This window comes from Ciconia boyciana, chromosome 30 (genome assembly GCF_034638445.1).
Source record: "Ciconia boyciana chromosome 30, ASM3463844v1, whole genome shotgun sequence".
NCBI lineage: Eukaryota > Metazoa > Chordata > Aves > Ciconiiformes > Ciconiidae > Ciconia > Ciconia boyciana.
The window spans coordinates 1,179,689-1,200,731 of NC_132963.1; the positions used below are offsets into that span (position 1 = coordinate 1,179,689).

The 21,043-nt window shown below is 57.8% G+C and overlaps 3 protein-coding genes across 4 annotated transcripts; all 3 read right to left on the minus strand.

The window, feature by feature from the left end:
• Positions 1 to 4,492: 4,492 nt before the first annotated feature.
• LOC140645042 (uncharacterized) lies at positions 4,493 to 5,561 on the minus strand. 2 transcript variants are annotated; one of them, XM_072848271.1, is made up of 2 exons: positions 5,074 to 5,561; positions 4,493 to 4,965 (listed from the first exon to the last, which is right to left on the minus strand). In XM_072848271.1, exons 1-2 carry the CDS (start codon positions 5,503 to 5,505, stop codon positions 4,705 to 4,707), a joined length of 693 nt encoding a protein of 230 aa, XP_072704372.1. In that variant the 5' UTR covers positions 5,506 to 5,561; the 3' UTR covers positions 4,493 to 4,704. The 2 variants fall into 2 exon arrangements, with proteins under 2 accessions (XP_072704372.1, XP_072704371.1); XM_072848270.1 differs by having other exon boundaries at positions 4,493 to 4,767; positions 4,822 to 5,561.
• Positions 5,562 to 5,632: 71 nt separating this feature from the next.
• On the minus strand, positions 5,633 to 9,214 carry LOC140645009 (free fatty acid receptor 3-like). The gene is made up of 2 exons (XM_072848213.1): positions 7,841 to 9,214; positions 5,633 to 7,034 (listed from the first exon to the last, which is right to left on the minus strand). The coding sequence occupies exon 2, from the start codon at positions 7,017 to 7,019 to the stop codon at positions 5,661 to 5,663; it is 1,359 nt and encodes a 452-aa protein (XP_072704314.1). The 5' UTR covers positions 7,020 to 7,034; positions 7,841 to 9,214; the 3' UTR covers positions 5,633 to 5,660.
• Positions 9,215 to 9,833: 619 nt separating this feature from the next.
• Positions 9,834 to 12,596, minus strand: LOC140644987 (free fatty acid receptor 3-like). Its single transcript, XM_072848177.1, has 2 exons — positions 12,524 to 12,596; positions 9,834 to 10,862 (listed from the first exon to the last, which is right to left on the minus strand). Exon 2 carries the CDS (start codon positions 10,845 to 10,847, stop codon positions 9,834 to 9,836), a length of 1,014 nt encoding a protein of 337 aa, XP_072704278.1. The 5' UTR covers positions 10,848 to 10,862; positions 12,524 to 12,596.
• Positions 12,597 to 21,043: the final 8,447 nt, after the last annotated feature.

The following is a 21,043-nucleotide window of genomic DNA, read 5'->3' on the forward strand; positions in this document are numbered from 1 at the left end:
CCCTGTCCCTTAAACCCAACCCTTATCCTTTAAACCCAACCCCTATCCCTTAAACCCAACCCTTGTCCCTTAAAACCAACCACTGTCCCTTAAACCCAACCCTTGTCCCTTAAACCCAACCCTTGTCCCTTAAACCCAACCCCTGTCCCTTAAACCCAACCCCTGTCCCTTAAACCCAACCCCTGTCCCTTAAACCCAACCCTTGTCCCTTAAACCCAACCCCTGTCCCTTAAACCCAACCCTTGTCCCTTAAATCCAACCCTTATCCCTTAAACCCAACCCCTGTCCCTTAAACCCAACCGCTGTCCCTTAAACCCAACCCTTGTCCCTTAAATCCAACCCTTATCCCTTAAACCCAACCGCTGTCCCTTAAACCCAACCGCTGTCCCTTAAACCCAACCCCTGTCCCTTAAATCCAACCCTTGTCCCTTAAATCCAACCCTTGTCCCCTAAACCCAACCCCTGTCCCTTAAATCCAACCCTTATCCCTTAAACCCAACCCTTGTCCCTTAAACCCAACCGCTGTCCCTTAAACCCAACCCTTATCCCTTAAACCCAACCGCTGTCCCTTAAACCCAACCCCTGTCCCTTAAACCCAACCCTTATCCCTTAAACCCAAACTTTATCCTTTAAACCCAACCCTTATCCCTTAAACCCAACCCCTGTCCCTTAAACCCAAGTGCTATCCCAAGTGCTAACCCAAATTCTAGCCCTAATTTCTAGCCTAAGGTCTAACCCTAGCCCTAACTCCTATCCTAAGGGTGAACCCAAATTCTAGCCCTAAGTCTTTGCCTAAGTGCCAGTCCAAATCCTATCTCTAAGCCCTATGCTAAGGGCAAACTCAAATCCTAGCCCTAGCTGTAACTCGTATTCTAAGCGCAAACCCAAATTCTAGCCCTAATTCCTAGCCTAACAGATAATCCTAGCCCTAACCCCTATCTGAAGTGCTAACCCATGTTCTAGCCCTCGTTCCTAGCCAAAGGACTAACCCTAACCCTAGCCCTGACTCCTATCCTAAGCACTAACCCGAGTTCTAGCCCTAATTCCTATCCTAACAGATAATCTTAGCCCTAACTCCTATACTAAGAGTTAACCCAAATTCTAGCCCTACGTCCTAGCCTAAGTGCTAATACAAATTCTAGCTCTAAATCCTATCCTAAGGGCTAACTCTAGCCGTAGCTGTAACTCATATTCTAAGTGCAAACCCAAATTCTAGCCCTAATTCCTAGCCTAAGCGCTAACCTAAATTCTAGCTCTAACTCCTAGCTGAAGGGCTAACCCTAGCCCTAACTCCTATCCTAAAGATTAACACAAATTCTAGCCCTAAATCCTAGCCTAAGCGCTAACCCAAATTCTAGCCCTAATTCCTAGCCTAGGGCCTAACCCTAGCCCTAACTCCTATCCTAAGGGCGAACCCAAATTCTTGCCCTAAATCCAATCCCAAACGCTAATCCAAATTCTAGTCCTATGTCCTGTCCTAAGAACTAACCCAAATTCTAGCCCTAACTCCTAGCCGAAGGGCTAACCCTAGCCCTAACTCCTATCCTAAGGGCGAACCCAAATTCTGGGCCTAAATCCTATCCTAAGCGCTAACCCAAATTCTAGCCCTAAATCCTATCCTAAGCACTAACCCAAATTCTAGCCCTAACTCCTAGCCGAAGGGCTAACCCTAGCCCTAACTCCTATCCTAAGGGTGAACCCAAATTCTGGGCCTAATTCGTAGCCGAAGGGCTAACCCTAGCCCTAACTCCTATCCTAAGGGTGAACCCAAATTCTGGGCCTAAATCCTATCCTAAGCGCTAACCCAAATTCTGGGCCTAATTCGTAGCCGAAGGGCTAACCCTAGCCCTAACTCCTATCCTAAGGGTGAACCCAAATTCTGGGCCTAAATCCTATCCTAAGCGCTAACCCAAATTCTAGCCCTAAATCCTATCCTAAGCACTAACCCAAATTCTAGCCCTAACTCCTAGCCGAAGGGCTAACCCTAGCCCTAACTCCTATCCTAAGGGTGAACCCAAATTCTGGGCCTAATTCGTAGCCGAAGGGCTAACCCTAGCCCTAACTCCTATCCTAAGGGTGAACCCAAATTCTGGGCCTAAATCCTATCCTAAGCGCTAACCCAAATTCTGGGCCTAATTCGTAGCCGAAGGGCTAACCCTAGCCCTAACTCCTATCCTAAGGGTGAACCCAAATTCTGGGCCTAAATCCTATCCTAAGCGCTAACCCAAATTCTAGCCCTAAATCCTATCCTAAGCACTAACCCAAATTCTAGCCCTAACTCCTAGCCGAAGGGCTAACCCTAGCCCTAACTCCTATCCTAAGGGTGAACCCAAATTCTGGGCCTAATTCGTAGCCGAAGGGCTAACCCTAGCCCTAACTCCTATCCTAAGGGTGAACCCAAATTCTGGGCCTAAATCCTATCCTAAGCGCTAACCCAAATTCTGGGCCTAATTCGTAGCCGAAGGGCTAACCCTAGCCCTAACTCCTATCCTAACCGCTAACCTAAACCCTAAAACTAAACTAAACGAAACTCCAAAACTAACCCTAACCCCAAATGGAAGCCTAAGTCTAAACCTATCTCTCAACTTAATGCACCCCATAACCTTAACCTTAACCCATAACCTTAACAGTGGACCTAACGCTAAGCCTAAACCCTAAATTAACCTAAATTAACCCTAAACCTGACCCCAAACCTTAAGTCTACCCCTAAGCCCTACCCACAGCGCTAACCTAAACCTTACGCCTAAACCCTAACCGTTATCTCTAATCACCAACCTTAAACCTAACCTCAAGCTCGTAAGCTAACCCTAATTAGTATTCTAGACTTATTCATCTTAAATCCTACTTTTTTAATTATTAGCTTAGCGCTAATTGGGCTTAAGTAACGCCTGCGAGATTTCAAATTAACGTAGCGCTTGGGCGTGACTTAAATAATAACCTAGTCATTTAAAAAATTAGACTTGATGTATAAATCCAGCCTAACGAGATGTGATGGATCGCAGGCATCAACTCACATCAAAATAGTATTAATTAGGCTGAATCGACGCGTTAATCACGCTCGATTAGTATTCTAATTTTATTTTTAAATGTGCATTTTTTAATTTTCTCGTGCTAACGGGGCATAATTAATGGCGGCTTCGTTAGAGAGAAGCCGTAGCTCGTCTGCATTTATTACACCTAATTAATTACTTTTATGGGCGGGGTTTTTTTAATTATTCTCCTCTTCATTTGGGGGTTTTTCAAATTAAGAGACGAAAACAAACGAAGTAAAAATAAATTACCATTTTCAACGTTTTAATTTTTTATGCTAATGCAGAGTAATTAAGGCCTGTGTTAATGCATAAACTCAACCCTCGGTTTCACTTAATTAATTATTCTTACTTCTAATTACACCCCCAGGGACCCCCCCAGATGCCCCCTAAAGAGGGGGAGGGGAAGGCCGGGGGGGGGGGGAGGACCCAGGCATCCGGGTGCGGTTGCGGCCTCTTCCTGCTTCTCCCTGGGCTCATTTGCATCCTCATTTGCATCCTCGTTTGCATCCTCATTTGCATGTGGGCATCTATATGAAATGAGCCCGCACTCCTGGGTCCCCTTTGGGGTTGGGGGGGGGGGAGCTTTCAACCAGGGGACCCAGGGCCTCCGGGTGGGGTGGGGCGGGGTTGGGTTGGGTGGGGGGAGCACCCACCCATGGGTGCGATAACCTCTACGGGCCACTAGATGGCGCCAGACCACCATCGGTGGAAGGGACCCAGGCTTTTGGGTGAGCTCGCCCTCCCCCACCCATCGATGGTGGGACCTAGACGTCCAGGAACTACTTTTGCCCACCATCATCATCACCATCATCATCACCATCATCACCATCTTCATCACCATTATCATCACCATCTTCATCACCGTCATCATCATCATCACCATCATCATCACCATCTTCACCACCATCATCATCACCATCATCACCATCATCATCACCATCATCATCACCATCATCATCACCATCATCATCACCATCTTCACCACCATCTTCACCACCATCTTCACCATCATCATCACCACCATCATCATCACCGTCTTCACCACCATCATCATCACCATCATCACCATCATCATCACCATCTTCACCACCATCATCATCACCATCATCACCACCATCATCACCATCTTCATCACCATCATCACCACCATCATCACCATCTTCACCACCATCTTCACCACCATCTTCACCACCATCATCATCACCATCATCACCATCATCATCACCATCATCATCACCATCATCACTATCATCATCACCATCATCACCATCATCATCGTCATCTCCCAGGCATCCTCACAATCTCTTCCCACCAGCAGACCCAGGCATCTGGGTGCGTCCACCCCCTGCGACCACAGGACCCCAGGGTTCCTCTTCTCCTCTTGGACCCAGGTGTCCAGATCTCCCCCCGCTTCGGCATTGACCACACTTAGACCAGAGTCTTGAATAAATATCTTCTTTTTGGCGCAGGGTTCTCTAGAGGAACAGCGGAGAGTTGGGGGGGGAACCACCCCATGGAGGCCACCACTCCATGGAGGACATTCACCGATGGAGAACATCAAGCCATGGAGACCACCGACCCACAGAGGTTATGTACCCATGGATACCTTGGCCCTACAGAAGCTGTTGACCCATGGATGTGATTGACGCACAGAGATCAGAGATCAAGGAGGTCACGTGGACCTGCGGTGACTACAGACCCTTGGACGCATGGAGGCCTTTAGATCCATGGAGGCCTTTAGATCGATGGAGGCCTTTAGATCCATGGAGGCCATTAGATCGATGGAGACCTTTAGATCGATGGAGGCCTTTAGATCCATGGAGACCTTTAGATCCATGGAGACCTTTAGATCCATGGAGGCCTTTAGATCCGTGGAGGCCTTTAGATCCATGGAGGCCTTTAGATCGATGGAGACCTTTAGATCGATGGAGGCCTTTAGATCCATGGAGGCCATTAGATCGATGGAGGCCTTTAGATCCATGGAGGCCATTAGATCGATGGAGACCTTTAGATCGATGGAGGCCTTTAGATCCATGGAGACCTTTAGATCCATGGAGACCTTTAGATCCATGGCAACCTTTAGATCCATGGCGACCTTTAGATCCATGGAGGCCTTTAGATCCATGGCGACCTTTAGATCCATGGAGGCCTTTAGATCCGTGGAGGCCTTTAGATCCGTGGAGGCCTTTAGATCCATGGAGACCTTTAGATCCATGGAGACTTTTAGATCCATGGAGACCTTTAGATCCATGGAGACCTTGGCCTCATGCCACCTTTGGCCCCATGGAGACCACAGACCGTCAGAGACCATAAACTTCAAACTATGGCTCCACGTTGTCCATGGCCGCACAGATGTTGGAGATGCGGCCATGACACAGTGGCTGATGTCATCACCCCAAACCATGGCTCTAAGTTCTCTGTGGCCCCATAGCTGTGCCAGATGTTCCCATGACCCAGTGGTGGTTGATGCCATGGGACCAAGTTGGTCCTGACTCCAAGGATACTAGAAACATCGCCATTGGCCAAAGCCCTTCAGCCCCTCCCCCTCCCCCCCAAATGTGGCCCCCCCCACCTTGTCCCCACCCCATCAAATCCACCCTCATGGTGTGACCTTTCACCCCCGAAGCTTCATGTGAAGGAGCCTTCAGCCTTGTTCTGGGAGGCTTCAGGAGAAGGTGCCTCATAACAGCAGCCCACCACAAGCCGTAGCTTGTTCCACACAGCCACCACCACCCCAGCCACGGCCCTCTGCACCGCCGTGGAGGAGAAGTAGAAGATGACGGGGTCAAGAGCGGCATTGAGGCTGGTGAGGAGCAAAACGTAGACCCTCCAGGACGGGCTCTTCTTCTGCACGAAGCCCACCACGTGTGAGATGTTGTAGGGTGCGAAGCAGACCCCAAAGTTGACCATGGTGGCCACAGCCAAGCCCACAGCCCGTTGCTTCTTCTCCAGCGGGATATTTGGCCGGGCGAGGAGGACCCGCACGAAGTTGGTGTAGCAGAAGATGGTGACGGTGAAGGGCAGGAGGAAGAGGACGAGGAAGAGCTCCAGGCGTAGCGGGAGAACAAAGCTCAGCTGGTCTTCAGAGAAGTCATCGTAGCACTTGTACGTCTTGGTGGTGTTGGAGCCATCACGGGTGCTGGGAGCAGATGAACTGGAGATGCCGGACATCTGGGAGACATCGGTGGGGCCAGAGAGAGCCTGGATGTTGGCACCGTTGCGGGTGGAGGTCCTGGAGCCATTGCGGGTGGAGATGTCGCTGTTGGTGGCCTTGGAGCCATGGGGGATGAAGCCGTGGTCCATTGAGTTATCAGGGTTGGAGATGTTAAAGCCTTTGGGATGGACAACGTTGGCGCTGGAGATCTCCAAAGTGCGGGGACTGAAGCCATCCATGACGGAGGGCTGGAGGGCAGGGTTGGAGGTGCTGATGAGGGTCAAGCTCTTGGGGTCAAAGCCATCAAGGTTGGACATCTTGGAGCCCCCAGGCTTGAACCCATTGACCGTGGAACCAGCGGAGCTGCTGACCATGGAGCTGCTGGCCGTGGGCTGGCTCGTACCACCATGATAGTGGGCCACAAAGACGACGGAACAATGGGAACAGGCCACGAGCCAGAGGACAACGCTGGCGGCCATCGTGCGTCTGGTTCTTTTCCGGTCTTTGTAATGGAGGGGGAAGACGACGCCAAGATACCGCTCAATGCTGAGGGCCGCCAAGAAAAGGCTGCTGAGATAGATGCTGGAGTAGAAGCAGTAGTTGGCCACCGGGCAGAGGACAACCGGTAAGGGCCAGGTCATGCCAGCGGCTGCTTCGACCATCTTGAACGGAAGAAAGAGGAGGAGGAGAAGGTCGGCGGTCGTCAGGTTGAGGAGAAGGATGTCGGAGGGGGAGACGCGCCGACGGGCCTTGCCCAAGAGGGTGACGAAGGTGAAGATGTTGGCTGGGAAGCCCACGGTGAAGGTCAGGATGTAGATAGCGAGGACCAGCATGGTTGGAGGACAATTCTGGGGAGAATCATGGAGCAGTAAGAAGGTTGGGTGTAGGGGGAGGAACCCGGGTGGGTGCTGTGGGTCCTAACTGGGGAGGAACCCAGGTAGCTCAGGAGGAACCCAAGGATAGGAGGACTTGAGGAAGGACTTGGAGGAGGAAGGATTCAGGCCAAGAGGAGGACTTGGAGAAGACTCAGGCATCTGGGAAGTTCTCACCCTACTCCAAGCCACCTACCCAAAGGGCACCCAGGTATCTGGGGGTGGGTGGGGGGCTCACCTTGCTCCAAAGGGGACCCAGGCGCCCGGGCTCTCCACCACCTCCTCCCACGTCCAAAGTGGACCCAGGATCTAGTGATGGGTGGTGCCACCCTTATTTGTTTAATTCTTGTTTCCTGCAATGGGGGAGGGGGAGAGGGAGGGGCAGATGCCCAGGTCCCTGTGGGGTGGGGGGGGGAGGGAACCCCGGACACCTCGGTCCCTTGGGGTGGGGGTTTGGATCTGGCCCAATGCCTGAAGCGACGTTCACTTCCCACCCAGGGTGCAAGGTGGGGGGGGGACACACACCCAGGTGTCTGGGGTCTGCGTCACCACCCCAGTTCCTTCTCCAGTTCCTTCTCCAGTTCCTCCCAGTATACCCCTCCCCCCCCCCCCCGCAGGGGATCCAGGCAGCCAACACCCCCAACTCCTTCACATGCCCTCCCCCGCCCCCTGTCCCCAACTCCCAGAGGGGACCCCCCTACTCCCACCCACCCCACCCCACCCCACATCCCCCAAAGGACCCAGGTGCCCCCCAACACTTCCCCCCCATTCCCCATACCTACCCTGTTAGCCCAGGGGGATGTTGGGTGCCTCGGATGCCTGGGTCCCCTCTCCGACGCCTGGGTCCCCTCTCCGACGCTGGGTCCCCTCCCAAACGTCTGGGTCCCCTCCCGAATGTCTGGGTCCCCTCCTCAACGTCTGGGTCCCCTCCTTAACGCCTGGGTCCCCTCTCCGACGCCTGGGTCCCCTCCCGAACGTCTGGGTCCCCTCCCCGATGCCTGGGTCCCCTCTCCGATGCCTGGGTCCCCTCCTCAACGTCTGGGTCCCCTCCCGAATGCCTGGGTCCCCTCTCCGACGCCTGGGTCCCCTCCTCAATGTTTGGGTCCCTTCCCGAATGTCTGGGTCCCCTCTCCGATGCCTGGGTCCCCTCCCGAATGTCTGGGTCCCCTCCCCGATGCCTGGGTCCCCTCCTCAACGTCTGGGTCCCCTCCCGAATGCCTGGGTCCCCTCCTCAATGTCTGGGTCCCCTCTCCGATGCCTGGGTCCCCTCCTCAACGTCTGGGTCCCCTCTCCGACGCCTGGGTCCCCTCCTCAACGTCTGGGTCCGTTCCCGAACGTCTGGGTCCCCTCCCCGATGCCTGGGTCCTCTCCCGAACGTCTGGGTCCCCTCTCCGACTCCTGGGTCCTCTGGTGAGGCAGCGTGGGGTGGTGGCACCCAGATGTTTGGGTCCCCCAGATGCTTGCGTCCCTTGGGGGGTGGTGGTAAGCTGGGGAGCAGAAGTGGGGGTGGGGGTGGGGGATCCCGGATGCTTGGGTCCCCTTGGGGGCGGGGGCAGGGGGGAAGTGGCTTTGATGATTTCAAGGAAGTTTGATATTTCCTGACCGCAGTCAGAAGCCACGTTCATGGGCACACGTCCGCAGAGGACCCACGCGTCCGGGGGGGTGGCCTCCTCCCCTCCCCCACCACGCTCAAGGACCTGGGTGCCCGTCCTCCCTGCCCCCCCTCACCCCCCCCCACCATCTCATGGACCCAAGCAGTGGGCACCCTTCTCCATCACGGCGATGGCCACTCTGGCCACTCGGACATCTGGGAGGTCCGGGGTGGGGGGGGTGGGGGTGGGGTGGGGGAGTGGCTTGGGAAGCGCTCTCACCCCCATTGACCTCACCCCTCCCCCCACTCAACCCAGAGCTATTTTTAGCATCTGATTCAGGAATGTTTATCCTACCAAGAGGACCCGGGCGTCCGGGTGCCCCTCCTCCATCTTCTCAAGGGATCCAAGACTCCGGGAGTGGATCCAGGCGTCCAGGTGTCCCCCACCTTCCCAAGGGACCCCAATTTCCTCGGGAATGGGGACAAGGGGTACCAGGGAAGGGGCGGCGGCTCGGCCCCAGGGCATTACGGCAACAGAAGAGCCCAGGAGTTCGGGTTCCCACACCCCATGACCTTCTTTCACCCAACGGGTTCTCCTAGAGCTTGGAGAGGACCCAGGCATCCGGATTCCCACCCCCACCTCCCTACGTTCACCTACTGGGCTCCGAAGCTGGGAGAGGACCCAGGCGTCCGGGTTTCCACCCGCCTCCCATCTCCTCCTTTCACCCAATTGGCTTTCCTGAAGGGAGTTAGAAGATAGAACACCCCCCCCATTGGCTGCTGCCCATGAGGTCAAAACTGGGGGGCGGGGTGGGGATGATGGGAAGGGGGCAGGGATGGAGGAGCAGCTCAACCTCACTCAACCCAACATCTCAGGTGACCCCCAACTCAATTCAATGTCTCAGCTGAACTCAAGTCAAGGTCTCAGCTGACCCCCAACTCAACCCAAGGTCTTCATTGAACCCAACTCAGCCAGACGCAACCCAACGCTTCAGGTGAACCCAACTCAACCAAGTGCAACCCAAGTCACCCCACCCAAGGAAGCCCAAGGAATCGTTTTTTGGCTCAAAGCTCCAGCTTTACTTTGTCCCGGCCACCAAACGCCTCCTCATCTCACCCAAGACTGTCCCCAGGCACCCCCCGCCAACCATCCCCCCCAAAGCCATGTCCCACGTTGGGCTCTTTCAGGTCTTAAGCACCTGAGGTGGCACCAGGCCAGCACCATCTCCCCTTTCATGTGAAGATGCTCCAGATCCTCCGTGTCCAGTCACCTTGGATGGACCCTCGCTTTGCCCCACCAGCAGCAGGCACCTGGAGCAGAGCCGGCCAAGTCCTACTGTGTCCCAAACCTGCCAGAGACCCTGTCTTAGGGCAGCAGAGGAGAAGCAGAAGATGAGAGGATCGAGGCAAGTGCTGAGGGTGGTGAGCAGTACGGCGTAGGCTCTCCAAGGTGGGTTCTCCTGCCGTAGGTACCCCACCACGTGGGAGATGTTGAAGGGGGCAAAGCAGAGGATGAAGGCCACGGCCGTGGCCGATGCCAGGGCCACCGCTCGGCGCCTCTTACCTGGCACCGTGGTGGGGAGGGCGACCACGATGCAGACCAAGCGGCTGTAGCAGAAGGCGGTGATGGCCAAGGGTAGGCAGAAGAGCACTAGGAAGATCTCCAGGCGGAGAGCCAGCAGCGTGGCCAGCTGAGGATCAGCGAAACGGGTGTAGCATGCCGTGCCGTTCACCGCCGCATTGGGTTGGGCCACATAGACCACGCTGCAGTGAGCCAAAGCGGCCACCCAGAAGCTGGCAGCAGCCACGGCGGCATGGGTTGCCCGTCGGCGCCGGCGGTATTCGACGGGGAAGGCGGCGCTGAGGTAGCGGTCAACGCTGAGGGCGGTGAGGGAGAGGATGGTGAGGTAGATGCTGGTGAAGAACAGGAAGACGAAGAGCGGGCAGAGAGCCGGGGGAAGCTTCCAGGTGGCCTCCCATGCCGCCTCGGCCATGCGGACGGGCAAGAAGGCAACCAGCGCTAGGTCGGCAATCGTCAGGTTGAGGAGGAGGATGTCGGCGGGCAGCAGGCGCCGGCGCCGGGCCACCATCCCCAAGGCCACCAGGGCTGCCACGTTGAGGGGCAGCCCCAAAGCGAAGGCACCCGCGTAGACCCCCAAGCACAGGCGGTGGTTGATGGCGAAAGGTGGGGCTGACATGGTGACCAGGATCTGCTGGACTTAGACATGGGACTGTTAGCGGCGGCCAGGATCTTCTAGGATTCAGCTGAGCTGGCCAATGGTGGTTGGGATCTACTAGGGTTCGGTGGGGTGGGTGGTGGGTCCCTGGGTTGGGGTCTTTGGAGGGTTCACAAGGGACCTGAGGTGGGTGGTGGGTCCTTGGGTTGGGGTGGGGTCTTTGGGAGGTTCCCGGGGGCTTGGGTGGGTGGTGGGTCCCTGGGCTGGGGTCTTTGGGGGGTGTCCACAGGGGACCAGAGGTGGGTGGTGGGTCCCTGGGTTGGGGTCTTCAGGGTGTCCACAGGGGACCAGAGGTGGGTGGTGGGTCCCTGGGTTGGGGCCTTTGGGGGTGTCCACAGGGGACCGGAGGTGGGTGGTGGGTCCTTGGGTTGGGGTGGGGTCTTTGGGAGTTCTCAGGGGGTTGGGTGGATGGTGGGTCCCTGGGTTGGGCTCTTCGGGGTGTCCACAGGGGACCGGAGGTGGGTGGTGGGTCCTTAGGTTGGGGTGGGGTCTTTGGGAGGTTCCCGGGGGCTTGGGTGGGTGGTGGGTCCCTGGGTTGGGGTCTTTGGGGGGTGTCCACAGGGGACCAGAGGTGGGTGGTGGGTCCCTGGGTTGGGGCCTTTGGGGGTGTCCACAGGGGACCTGAGGTGGGTGGTGGGTCCTTGGGTTGGGTTGGGGTCTTTGGGAGGTGCCAGGGGGCTTGGGTGGGTGGTGGGTCCCTGGGTTGGGGTCTTTGGGGGTGTCCACAGGGGACCAGAGGTGGGTGGTGGGTCCCTGGGTTGGGGTCTTCAGGGTGTCCACAGGGGACCAGACGTGGGTGGTGGGTCCTTAGGTTAGGGTGGGGTCTTTGGGAGGTTCCCGGGGGGCTTGGGTGGGTGGTGGGTCCCTGGGTTGGGGTCTTTGGGGGATGTTCACAGGGGACCAGAGGTGGGTGGTGGGTCCCTGGGTTGGGGTCTTCGGGGTGTCCACAGGGGACCTGAGGTGGGTGGTGGGTCCTTGGGTTGGGGTGGGGTCTTTGGGAGGTTCCAGGGGCTTGGGTGGGTGGTGGGTCCCTGGGCTGGGGTCTTTGGGGGTGTCCACAGGGGACCGGAGGTGGGTGGTGGGTCCTTGGGTTGGGGTGGGGTCTTTGGGAGGTTCCCGGGGGCTTGGGTGGGTGGTGGGTCCCTGGGTTGGGGTCTTTGGGGAGGTCCACGGGGGACCAGAGGTGGGTGGTGGGTCCTTGGGTTGGGTTGGGGTCTTCGGGAGGTGCCAGGGGCCCTGAGGTGGGTGGTGGGTCCTTGGGTTGGGTTGGGGTCTTTGGGGGGTGTCCACAGGGGACCGGAGGTGGGTGGTGGGTCCCTGGGTTGGGGTCTTTGGGGGGTGTCCACAGGGGACCGGAGGTGGGTGGTGGGTCCCTGGGTTGGGGTCTTTGGGGGGTGTCCACAGGGGACCGGAGGTGGGTGGTGGGTCCCTGGGTTGGGGTCTTTGGGGGTGTCCACAGGGGACCGGAGGTGGGTGGTGGGTCCCTGGGTTGGGGTCTTTGGGGGGTGTCCACAGGGGACCTGAGGTGGGTGGCGGGTCCCTGGGTTGGGGGATGATATCTTTGGGTTGGGGGTGGGGGTGGGGGTCTTCCTTGGCTTGGATGAAGTTCAGGGGTGAAGGAAGAAGATGAGGCCTACCGTAGCAACGGCCCAGACGGACGGACAGACGGAGGGACGGTGGCGGGGAGGGATTGATGGGCCATAAATAGCCCCGGCCATCTCCCCTTCCCCCCACCCAAGGGACCCACGCATCCGGGCTGCCACTCCTCCCCCTTCCGCCCTCGCCACCCCCCTGCCACCGGTCTAACCACAGGGACGTGGGTCACAGTAGAGGAGGACCCACACATCCGGGTGTCCCCCCCCACCACCGCAAGGGACCCAGGTGTCCAGGCCAATTAATTCACCTAGAAGATGATTTTATTGGGGTTTGGTGGCTTTCTCGGTGACGGTGGCATGTCACCATCCGTGTCCTGCTAAGTCTACCGCAGCGGTGGCGGTCATATCCCTGGTGTCCCCAGGGTGGTGGTGGTGGTCATGGTTGAGGCATCTCCCCCATGGTGGCCAGGGTCCTGATCGTGAAGTGGTCACCACCATGTCCTCGATGTCCCTATCTCCTCAATGTCACCGCTGAGATGACATTGGGTGAACCCCATGGTGGCCATGTGCACCACGGTGGCCCATGTTCCTGTGTCCCCCTGGTGGCCAAGTTCTCATGTCCCAGTGGACATTTTATATCAGGGGGACAGGGAAATGTCCCCGTGGTGGCCACTTCCTCGTGTCTTGGTGTCCCCAAGGTCTCAGTGCTTCAGGGCGGCGTACTCGACGGTGTCCCCAACGGCCCCCGCATGTTCCTGTGGTGTCCCCAGGGGGGACAGGGCCAGAGCGGCGTAGACCAGTGTCCCATCCCTGTCCCCATCCCTGTCCCTATCTCTGTTGCTGGGACCAGGTGGGACGTTCTCATAGTCAGGACCTTCGGTGGCCTGTGGGGATGGACAGTGGCTGTCACAGGGGATGGGGACACGTGGGGGGGACATCGAGGAGGACAAGAGTGACATTGAGGTTATTGGGGACACGGGGGACATCGAGGGGGACATGGGGGACATTGAGGTTATTGGGGACATGGGGGACATAGAGGTTATTGGGGACATGGGGGACATCGAGGGGACGTGGGGGACATAGAGGTTATTGGGGACACGGGGGACATCGAGGGGGACGTGGGGGACATAGAGGTTATTGGGGACATGGGGGACATCGAGGGGGACATAGAGGTTATTGGGGACACGGGGGACATCGAGGGGGACGTGGGGGACATAGAGGTTATTGGGGACACGGGGGACATCGAGGGGGACGTGGGGGACATAGAGGTTATTGGGGACACGGGGGACATCGAGGGGACGTGGGGGACATAGAGGTTATTGGGGACATGGGGGACATCGAGGGGGACATAGAGGTTATTGGGGACACGGGGGACATCGAGGGGGACATAGAGGTTATTGGGGACACGGGGGACATCGAGCAGGACATGGGGGACATTGAGGTTATTGGGGACATGGGGGACATCGAGGGGGACATAGAGGTTATTGGGGACACGGGGGACATCGAGGGGGACATGGGGGACATAGAGGTTATTGGGGACACGGGGGACATCGACGGGGACGTGGGGGACATAGAGGTTATTGGGGACACGGGGGACATAGAGGTTATTGGGGACACGGGGGACATCGAGGGGGACATGGGGGACATAGAGGTTATTGGGGACATGGGGGACATCAAGGACATCAACAGGGATATGGGGACATCAAGGGGAACATTGGGGACGTGGAGGGCATTAGGTTATTGGGGAGATAGGGGACATAGAGGGGGACATTGAGGTTATTGGGGACACGGGGGACATCGAGGGGGACATGGGGGACATAGAGGTTATTGGGGACACGGGGGACATCGAGGGGGACGTGGGGGACATAGAGGTTATTGGGGACATGGGGAACATCAAGGGGGACGTGGGGGACATAGAGGTTATTGGGGACACGGGGACATCGAGGGGACGTGGGGGACATAGAGGTTATTGGGGACACGGGGGACATCAAGGGGGACATGGGGGACATTGAGGTTATTGGGGATATGGGGACATCAAGGACATCAACAGGGATATGGGGACATCAAGGGAAACATTGGGGACATGGGGGACATCAAGGGGGACATCAAGGGGGACATGAGGGACATCGGGACATGGAGGACATGGGACACATCGAGGGAGTCACAGCGGGACATGGAGGATACAGGTACCTTTGCAGCACCGTTGTTCCTCTTGAGGACAGTGTAGACAACGGTGTCCCCTCGCAGCCTGGGGTTGGGGGGACACGGTGACAAAGTGACAAAGAAGGGGGCGGGGGGGTTGTCAACGGTGCCCAAATACCTGGGTCCTTTCTGGGATTGGGGGGCGTGGGGGGTTACCTGGGGACAGAGCCAGACCCAGGAAGCGACACCAACGATGAGTAGCTGATGGTCTCGGCCTCATCAGGAGCACGAGGAGGTCGTGGGGACCCAGGCGTCAGGGGCTGCGGGAAGATGGGTGACCCCTCAAGTAGCACCTTGAGGACCCAGGCATCCAGGAGGGACCCAAGCGTCGGGGGTGGGTGGGTGAGGGGGTATCTTACCTTTTTACCGCGGAGGAAGAAGGTTCCTGATGGTTCTACCACGGGTTCCTCATCGGCTGCCATCTGCCGCCGCCACCTATAGGGACAGCCCAGATGGCTGGGTCCCCCCAAAATGCCTGGGTCCCCCCAAAATGCCTGGGTCCCTCGGGGGGGGAATAAGAAGGAGGGTGGGGAAGGAGGAGAACCCGGACGCCTGGGTCCCCCGGCTCACCGGCGGCGGAGGAAGCACCCAAGGGTGCCCAGCACCAGGAGGATGCTCAGCCCCACGCCGACACCCAGGAAGGTCTTTCGGAGGATGGTGGCGGTGGAGTCTGTGGGGGAGGCGGAGAGGCAGAGGGGAGGCCCGGATGCCTGGGTCCCCCCCCAGCCCCAAATGCCTGGGTCCCTTCCCACCCACCACCCAACCTGCCCCAGATGCCTCGGCCCCAAGGGTTCCCCGATGCCTGGGTCCCATAGGGTAGGGGTGTCCCAAGGGGTCCCCCATAGGGCAGGGGTCCCCCATAGGGGTCCCATAGGGCAGGGGTGCCTCAGGAGGGCCCAAATGCGTGGGTCCCATAGGGTAGGGGTGCCCCAAGGGGTCCCCCATAGGGCAGGGGTGCCTCAGGAGGGCCCAAACGCATGGGTCCCATAGGGTAGGGGTGCCCCAAGGGGTCCCATAGAGTAAGGGTGTCTCAAGAGGGCCCAAACGTGTGGATCCCATAGGGTAGGGGTGCCCCAAGGGGACCCGAACATGTGGGTCCCATAGGGCAGGGGTGCCCCAAGGGTTCTCCATAGGGCAGGGGTGTCCCAAGGGGTCCCCGATGCCTGGTTCCCATAGGGCAGGGGTGCCCCAAGGGGGCCTGAACGCATGGGTCCCATAGGGTAGGGGTGCCCCAAGGGGTCCCATAGGGCAGGGGTGCCCCAAGGGGACCCGAATGTGTGGGTCCCATAGGGTAGGGGTGCCCCAAGGGATCCCCCATAGGGACGAGGTGCCCCAAGGGGGCCCAAACACATGGGTCCCATAGGGCAGGGGTGCCCCAAGGGGACCCAAACATGTGGGTCCCATAGGGCAGGGGTGCCCCAAGGGGTGCCCGAACGCCTCTGACCCTTACAGTAGACAGTGACGATGACATCAGAGGAGTCAGCGGTGGCGATGTCATTGGTGACGCGGCACCGATACCGCCCAGACGCCTGGGTCTCTACCGCCCGGAGCACCCATAACCCCTCGGGGCTCTGCCCGAGGGATCGCCCATCCCAAAACCACTCGAAGGCTCTGGGTGGGGGGCGGGCGGTGGCGCGGCACCGTAGGGTGACGTCGCTCAGCTCCTGCACCCATTGACTCGGATCCGGCTCCAGCTCGACCTCCTGGGGGCCGACTGCGGCACAAACATCAGCACCCGGACGCCTGGGTCCCTTTTTTGGGGTGCCCACATGCCTAGTTCCACTTTTTTGGGGGGCCCAGACACCTGGGTCCACTTTTTGGGGGATCCCAAATGCCTGGGTCCACTTTATTGGGGTGCCCAAATGCCTGGGTCCACATTTTTGGGGGGTCCCAGATGCCTGGGTCCCTTTTTTGGGGGTTCCAGATGCCTGGGTCCACTTTTTTGGGGGGCCCAGACACCTGGATTCACTTTTTGGGGGATCCCAAATGCCTGGGTCCACTTTATTGGGGGGCCCAGACACCTGGGTCCACTTTTTGGGGGATCCCAAATGCCTGGGTCCACTTTATTGGGGGGCCCAGACACCTGGGTCCACTTTTTGGGGGATCCCAAATGCCTGGGTCCACTTTATTGGGGGGCCCAGACACCTGGGTCCACTTTTTTTGGGGTGCCCAGATGCCTGGGTCCCTTTTTTGGGGGTCCCAGATGCCTGGGTCCACTTTTTTTGGGGGTCCCAGACGCCTGGGTCTCTTTTTTGGGGTGCCCAGATGCCTGGGTCCACATTTTTGGGGGGTCCCACATGCCTGGATCCCTTTTTTTGGGGGTTCCAGATGCCTGGGTCCCTTTTCTGGGGGATCCCAGATGCCTGGGTCCACTTTATTGGGGTGCCCAAATGCCTGTGTCCACTGTTTTTGGGGTGCCCAGATGCCTGGGTCCCTTTTTTGGGGGTCCCAGATGCCTGGGTCCACTTTTTTGGGGGGTCCCAGACTCCTGGGTCCACTTTTTGGGGGATCCCAGATGCCTGGGTCCCTTTTTTGGGGTGCCCAGACGCCTGGGTCCACTTTTTTGGGGGTCCCAGACTCCTGGGTCCACTGTTTTTGGGGTGCCCAGATGCCTGTGTCCCTTTTTTGGGGGTCCCAGATGCCTGGGTCCACTTTTTTGGGGGGTCCCAGACTCCTGGGTCCACTTTTTGGGGGATCCCAGATGCCTGGGTCCCTTTTTTGGGGGTCCCAGACGCCTGGGTCCCTCTTTTGGGGGTCCCAGACTCCTGGGTCCACTGTTTTTGGGGTGCCCAGATGCCTGTGTCCCTTTTTTGGGGGTCCCAGACGCCTGGGTCCACTTTTTTGGGGGTCCCACATGCCTGGATCCCTTTTTTGGGGGGCCCAGACATCTGGGTCCACTTTTTGGGGGATCCCAAATGCCTGGGTCCACTTTATTGGGGTGCCCAAATGCCTGGGTCCACATTTTTGGGGGGTCCCAGATGCCTGGGTCCCTTTTTTGGGGGTCCCAGACTCCTGGGTCCACTTTTTTTGGGGTGCCCAGATGCCTGGGTCCACTTTATTGGGGGGCCCAGACACCTGGGTCCACTTTTTGGGGGGTCCCAGATGCCTAGGTCCCTTTTTTGGGGGTCCCAGATGCCTGGGTCCACTTTTTTGGGGTGCCCAGCCACCTGGGTCCTTCCCATGGGGAGAGGGAAAGGGGATAAAGGGGTCTCTGGGTAAGGCCACCCGGACGCCTGGGTCCCCCTCGGGGAATTTTGGGGTGCGACTCACAGCGGACGTCGAGGGTAACGGGGGGGCTGCGGGTGACCCCCACGTCGTTTCGGGCCTGGCAGGCGTAGGCAGCAGCGTCGGCAGGCTCGGGGCCGGGCAGGAGCAGGTCGGGGGTAGGTACAGGCAGCTCCTGCCCGTTCTTGAACCAACTGATCGTGAACTTGGGGGGCTCGGCGGCTCCGACCTGGCAGTAAAATCGCACCGGGCCTTGCCCAGCCACCACGGGACCCCTCGGACTCTGCAGCACCCGTACGCTCTTGGGGGGGTCTGGAGGTGGGGGAAGAAAAACTGCCGTTAGTCGGAGTTGGGGGACTTGAAACCGATATTTGGGGTTGGGGGGCTCAAAAGAGCTCAAGGAGGAGCTTGAAACTCTCATTTAGGGCTTGGGGAGGGCTTGAAACTGATATTTGGGGTTGGGGGCTCAAAAGAGCTCAAGGAGGAGCTTGGAACTCTCATTTAGGGCTTGGGGAGGGCTTGAAACTGATATTTGGGGGTGGGGAGTTCTAGAGTTCTCAAGGAGGGGCTTGAAACTCTCATTTAGGGCTCAGGGAGGGCTTGAAACTGATATTTGGGGGTGGGGGGGCTCAAAAGAGCTCAAGGAGGAGCTTGAAACTCTCATTTAGGGCTTGGGGAGGGCTTAAAACTGATATTTGGGGTTGGGGGGGCTCTAAAGAGTTCTCAAGGAGGAGCTTGAAACTCTCATTTAGGGTTCAGGGTCAGGGCTTGAAACTGATATTTGGGGTTGGGGGGCTCAAAAGAGCTCAAGGAGGAGCTTGAAACTCTCATTTAGGCCTCAGGGAGGGCTTGAAACTGATATTTGGGGTTGGGGGGCTCTAAAGAGCTCAAGGAGGAGCTTGAAACTCTCATTTAGGGTTCAGGGAGGGCTTGAAACTGATATTTGGGGTTGGGGGGCTCTAAAGAGCTCAAGGAGGAGCTTGAAACTCTCATTTAGGGCTTGGGGAGGGCTTGAAACTGATATTTGGGGGTGGGGGGTTCTAGAGTTCTCAAGGAGGGGCTTGAAACTCTCATTTAGGGCTCAGGGAGGGCTTGAAACTGATATTTGGGGGTGGGGGGCTCAAAAGAGCTCAAGGAGGAGCTTGAAACTCTCATTTAGGCCTCAGGGAGGGCTTGAAACTGATATTTGGGGTTGGGGGGGCTCAAAAGAGCTCAAGGAGGAGCTTGAAACTCTCATTTAGGGCTTGGGGAGGGCTTGAAACTGATATTTGGGGGTGGGGGGATTCTAGAGTTCTCAAGGAGGGGCTTGAAACTCTCATTTAGGGCTCAGGGAGGGCTTGAAACTGATATTTGGGGTTGGGGGGGCTCTAAAGAGCTCAAGGAGGAGCTTGAAACTCTCATTTAGGGTTCAGGGAGGGCTTGAAACTGATATTTGGGGTTGGGGGGGCTCTAAAGAGCTCAAGGAGGAGCTTGAAACTCTCATTTAGGGCTTGGGGAGGGCTTAAAACTGATATTTGGGGTTGGGGGGCTCTAAAGAGCTCAAGGAGGAGCTTGAAACTCTCATTTAGGGCTTGGGGAGGGCTTGAAACCGATATTTGGGGGTGGGGGGTTCTAGAGTTCTCATGGAGGGGCTTGAAACTGTCATTTAGGGCTTGGGGTCAGGGGCTTAAAATCAATTTTTGGAGTTGGGGAGGCTCAAAAGAGCTCAAGGAGGGGCTTGAAACTGTCATTTAGGATTTGGGGAGGGCTTGAAACTGATATTTGGAGTGGGGGCTCTAGAGACCTGGGGGGGGGCTTGAAACTGTCATTTTAGGCTTGGGGGCTCAAAACTACAGTCTGGGGACCTGAGGACCTGCCATCAATGGGGCCGGGGGGTCTTGAAACCGATATTTGGGGTGGGGGAGCCTGGGGGAAGAGGAGCTGCCATCGATGGGGCTTGGGGGGCTTGACAATTATTTTGGGGGTTGGGGGGCTCAAAAGCTCAAGTGGGGGCTTGAAACTGTCATTTAGGGCTTGGGAGAGTCAAAATCATGGGCTGGGGGTGTCTGGGGAGAGAAACTGCTGTTGGGGGGCTTGAAACCGATATTTGGAGTTGGGAGGATCAAAAGAGGGCTGGGGTGGGCTTAAAACCACCGGGGGGGCTTGAAACCATCATTTGGGGTAGGGGGAGCCCGAAATTATTGTTGGGGGCTTGAAACCGCCGTTTGTGGGCCGGGAAACTGGGGGGGGCATGAAACTGCCCTCCGGGACCCCCAAAACCGCCCCCACTGATTTGGGCACGGGGGGGGACACTCGAAACCGCCACTCACACCAGACGACGACGGACAGGGGCGGGGAGGTGGCGATGCCGGCAGGATTTTGGCCAATGCAACGGTAGACGCCAGCACGGGCGGGGTCGGCGTTGAAGCTGAGGGTGGGGCCGGGGGTGTTGACCTCCCAGCGGTTGTTGCGTTGCCATTGGATGGAAGAGGGAGCGGGGTGGGCGGGGCCGAGGACGCAGCGTAAGGTGACGTAGGAACCCACAAGCGCCGGTAGAGAGGTCACGGTCTCCAAGGTGGCCGCTCGGGGAGGGTCTAGGGAGGGGGGAGAGGCGGGGCTAAGGGGATGGGGCGTGGCTAAAGGGGATTGGCTGAAGGGACATGTGCCACACCCCCATCCTATAGCCACTCTGAGCACCCTATGGCCACCTTGACCACCCTACGGCCACCATGACCAGCCTACCACCACCACCTTGACCACCCTGTGGCCATCTTGACCACCTATGGTGACCTTGACCCCCCTACGGCCATCTTGAAGACCCCATGGCCACCTTGACCACCTCACGGCCTCCCTGACCACCATGCTACCATGTTGACCACCCAACCTCCACCTTGGCCACCCTATGGCCATCTTGACCACCCTATGGCCACCATGACCACATCACCACCACCTTGACCACCTTATGGCCATCTTGACCACCCTACCACCATCTTGACCACCCCACAACCATCTTGACCACCACATGGCCACCTTGACCGCCCTACAACCATCTTGACCACCCCACGGCCACCTTGACCACCCCACGGCCACCTTGACCACCCCACAACCATCTTGACCACCCCACGGCCACCTTGACCACCCCACAACCATCTTGCT

Excerpts from the sequence above, each read along its gene's own strand:
- LOC140645042 (XM_072848270.1), bottom strand. The coding sequence starts at position 5,505 with ATGGCATCAACCACCACTGGGTCATGGGAACATCTGGCACAGCTATGG. Across the intron at positions 4,768-4,821 it reads AGGCCTCCATCGATCTAAAG|GCCTCCATGGATCTAAAGGC; the intron begins GTCTCCATCGAT and ends ATCGATCTAAAG.
- LOC140645009 (XM_072848213.1), bottom strand. The coding sequence starts at position 7,019 with ATGCTGGTCCTCGCTATCTACATCCTGACCTTCACCGTGGGCTTCCCA.
- LOC140644987 (XM_072848177.1), bottom strand. The coding sequence starts at position 10,847 with ATGTCAGCCCCACCTTTCGCCATCAACCACCGCCTGTGCTTGGGGGTC.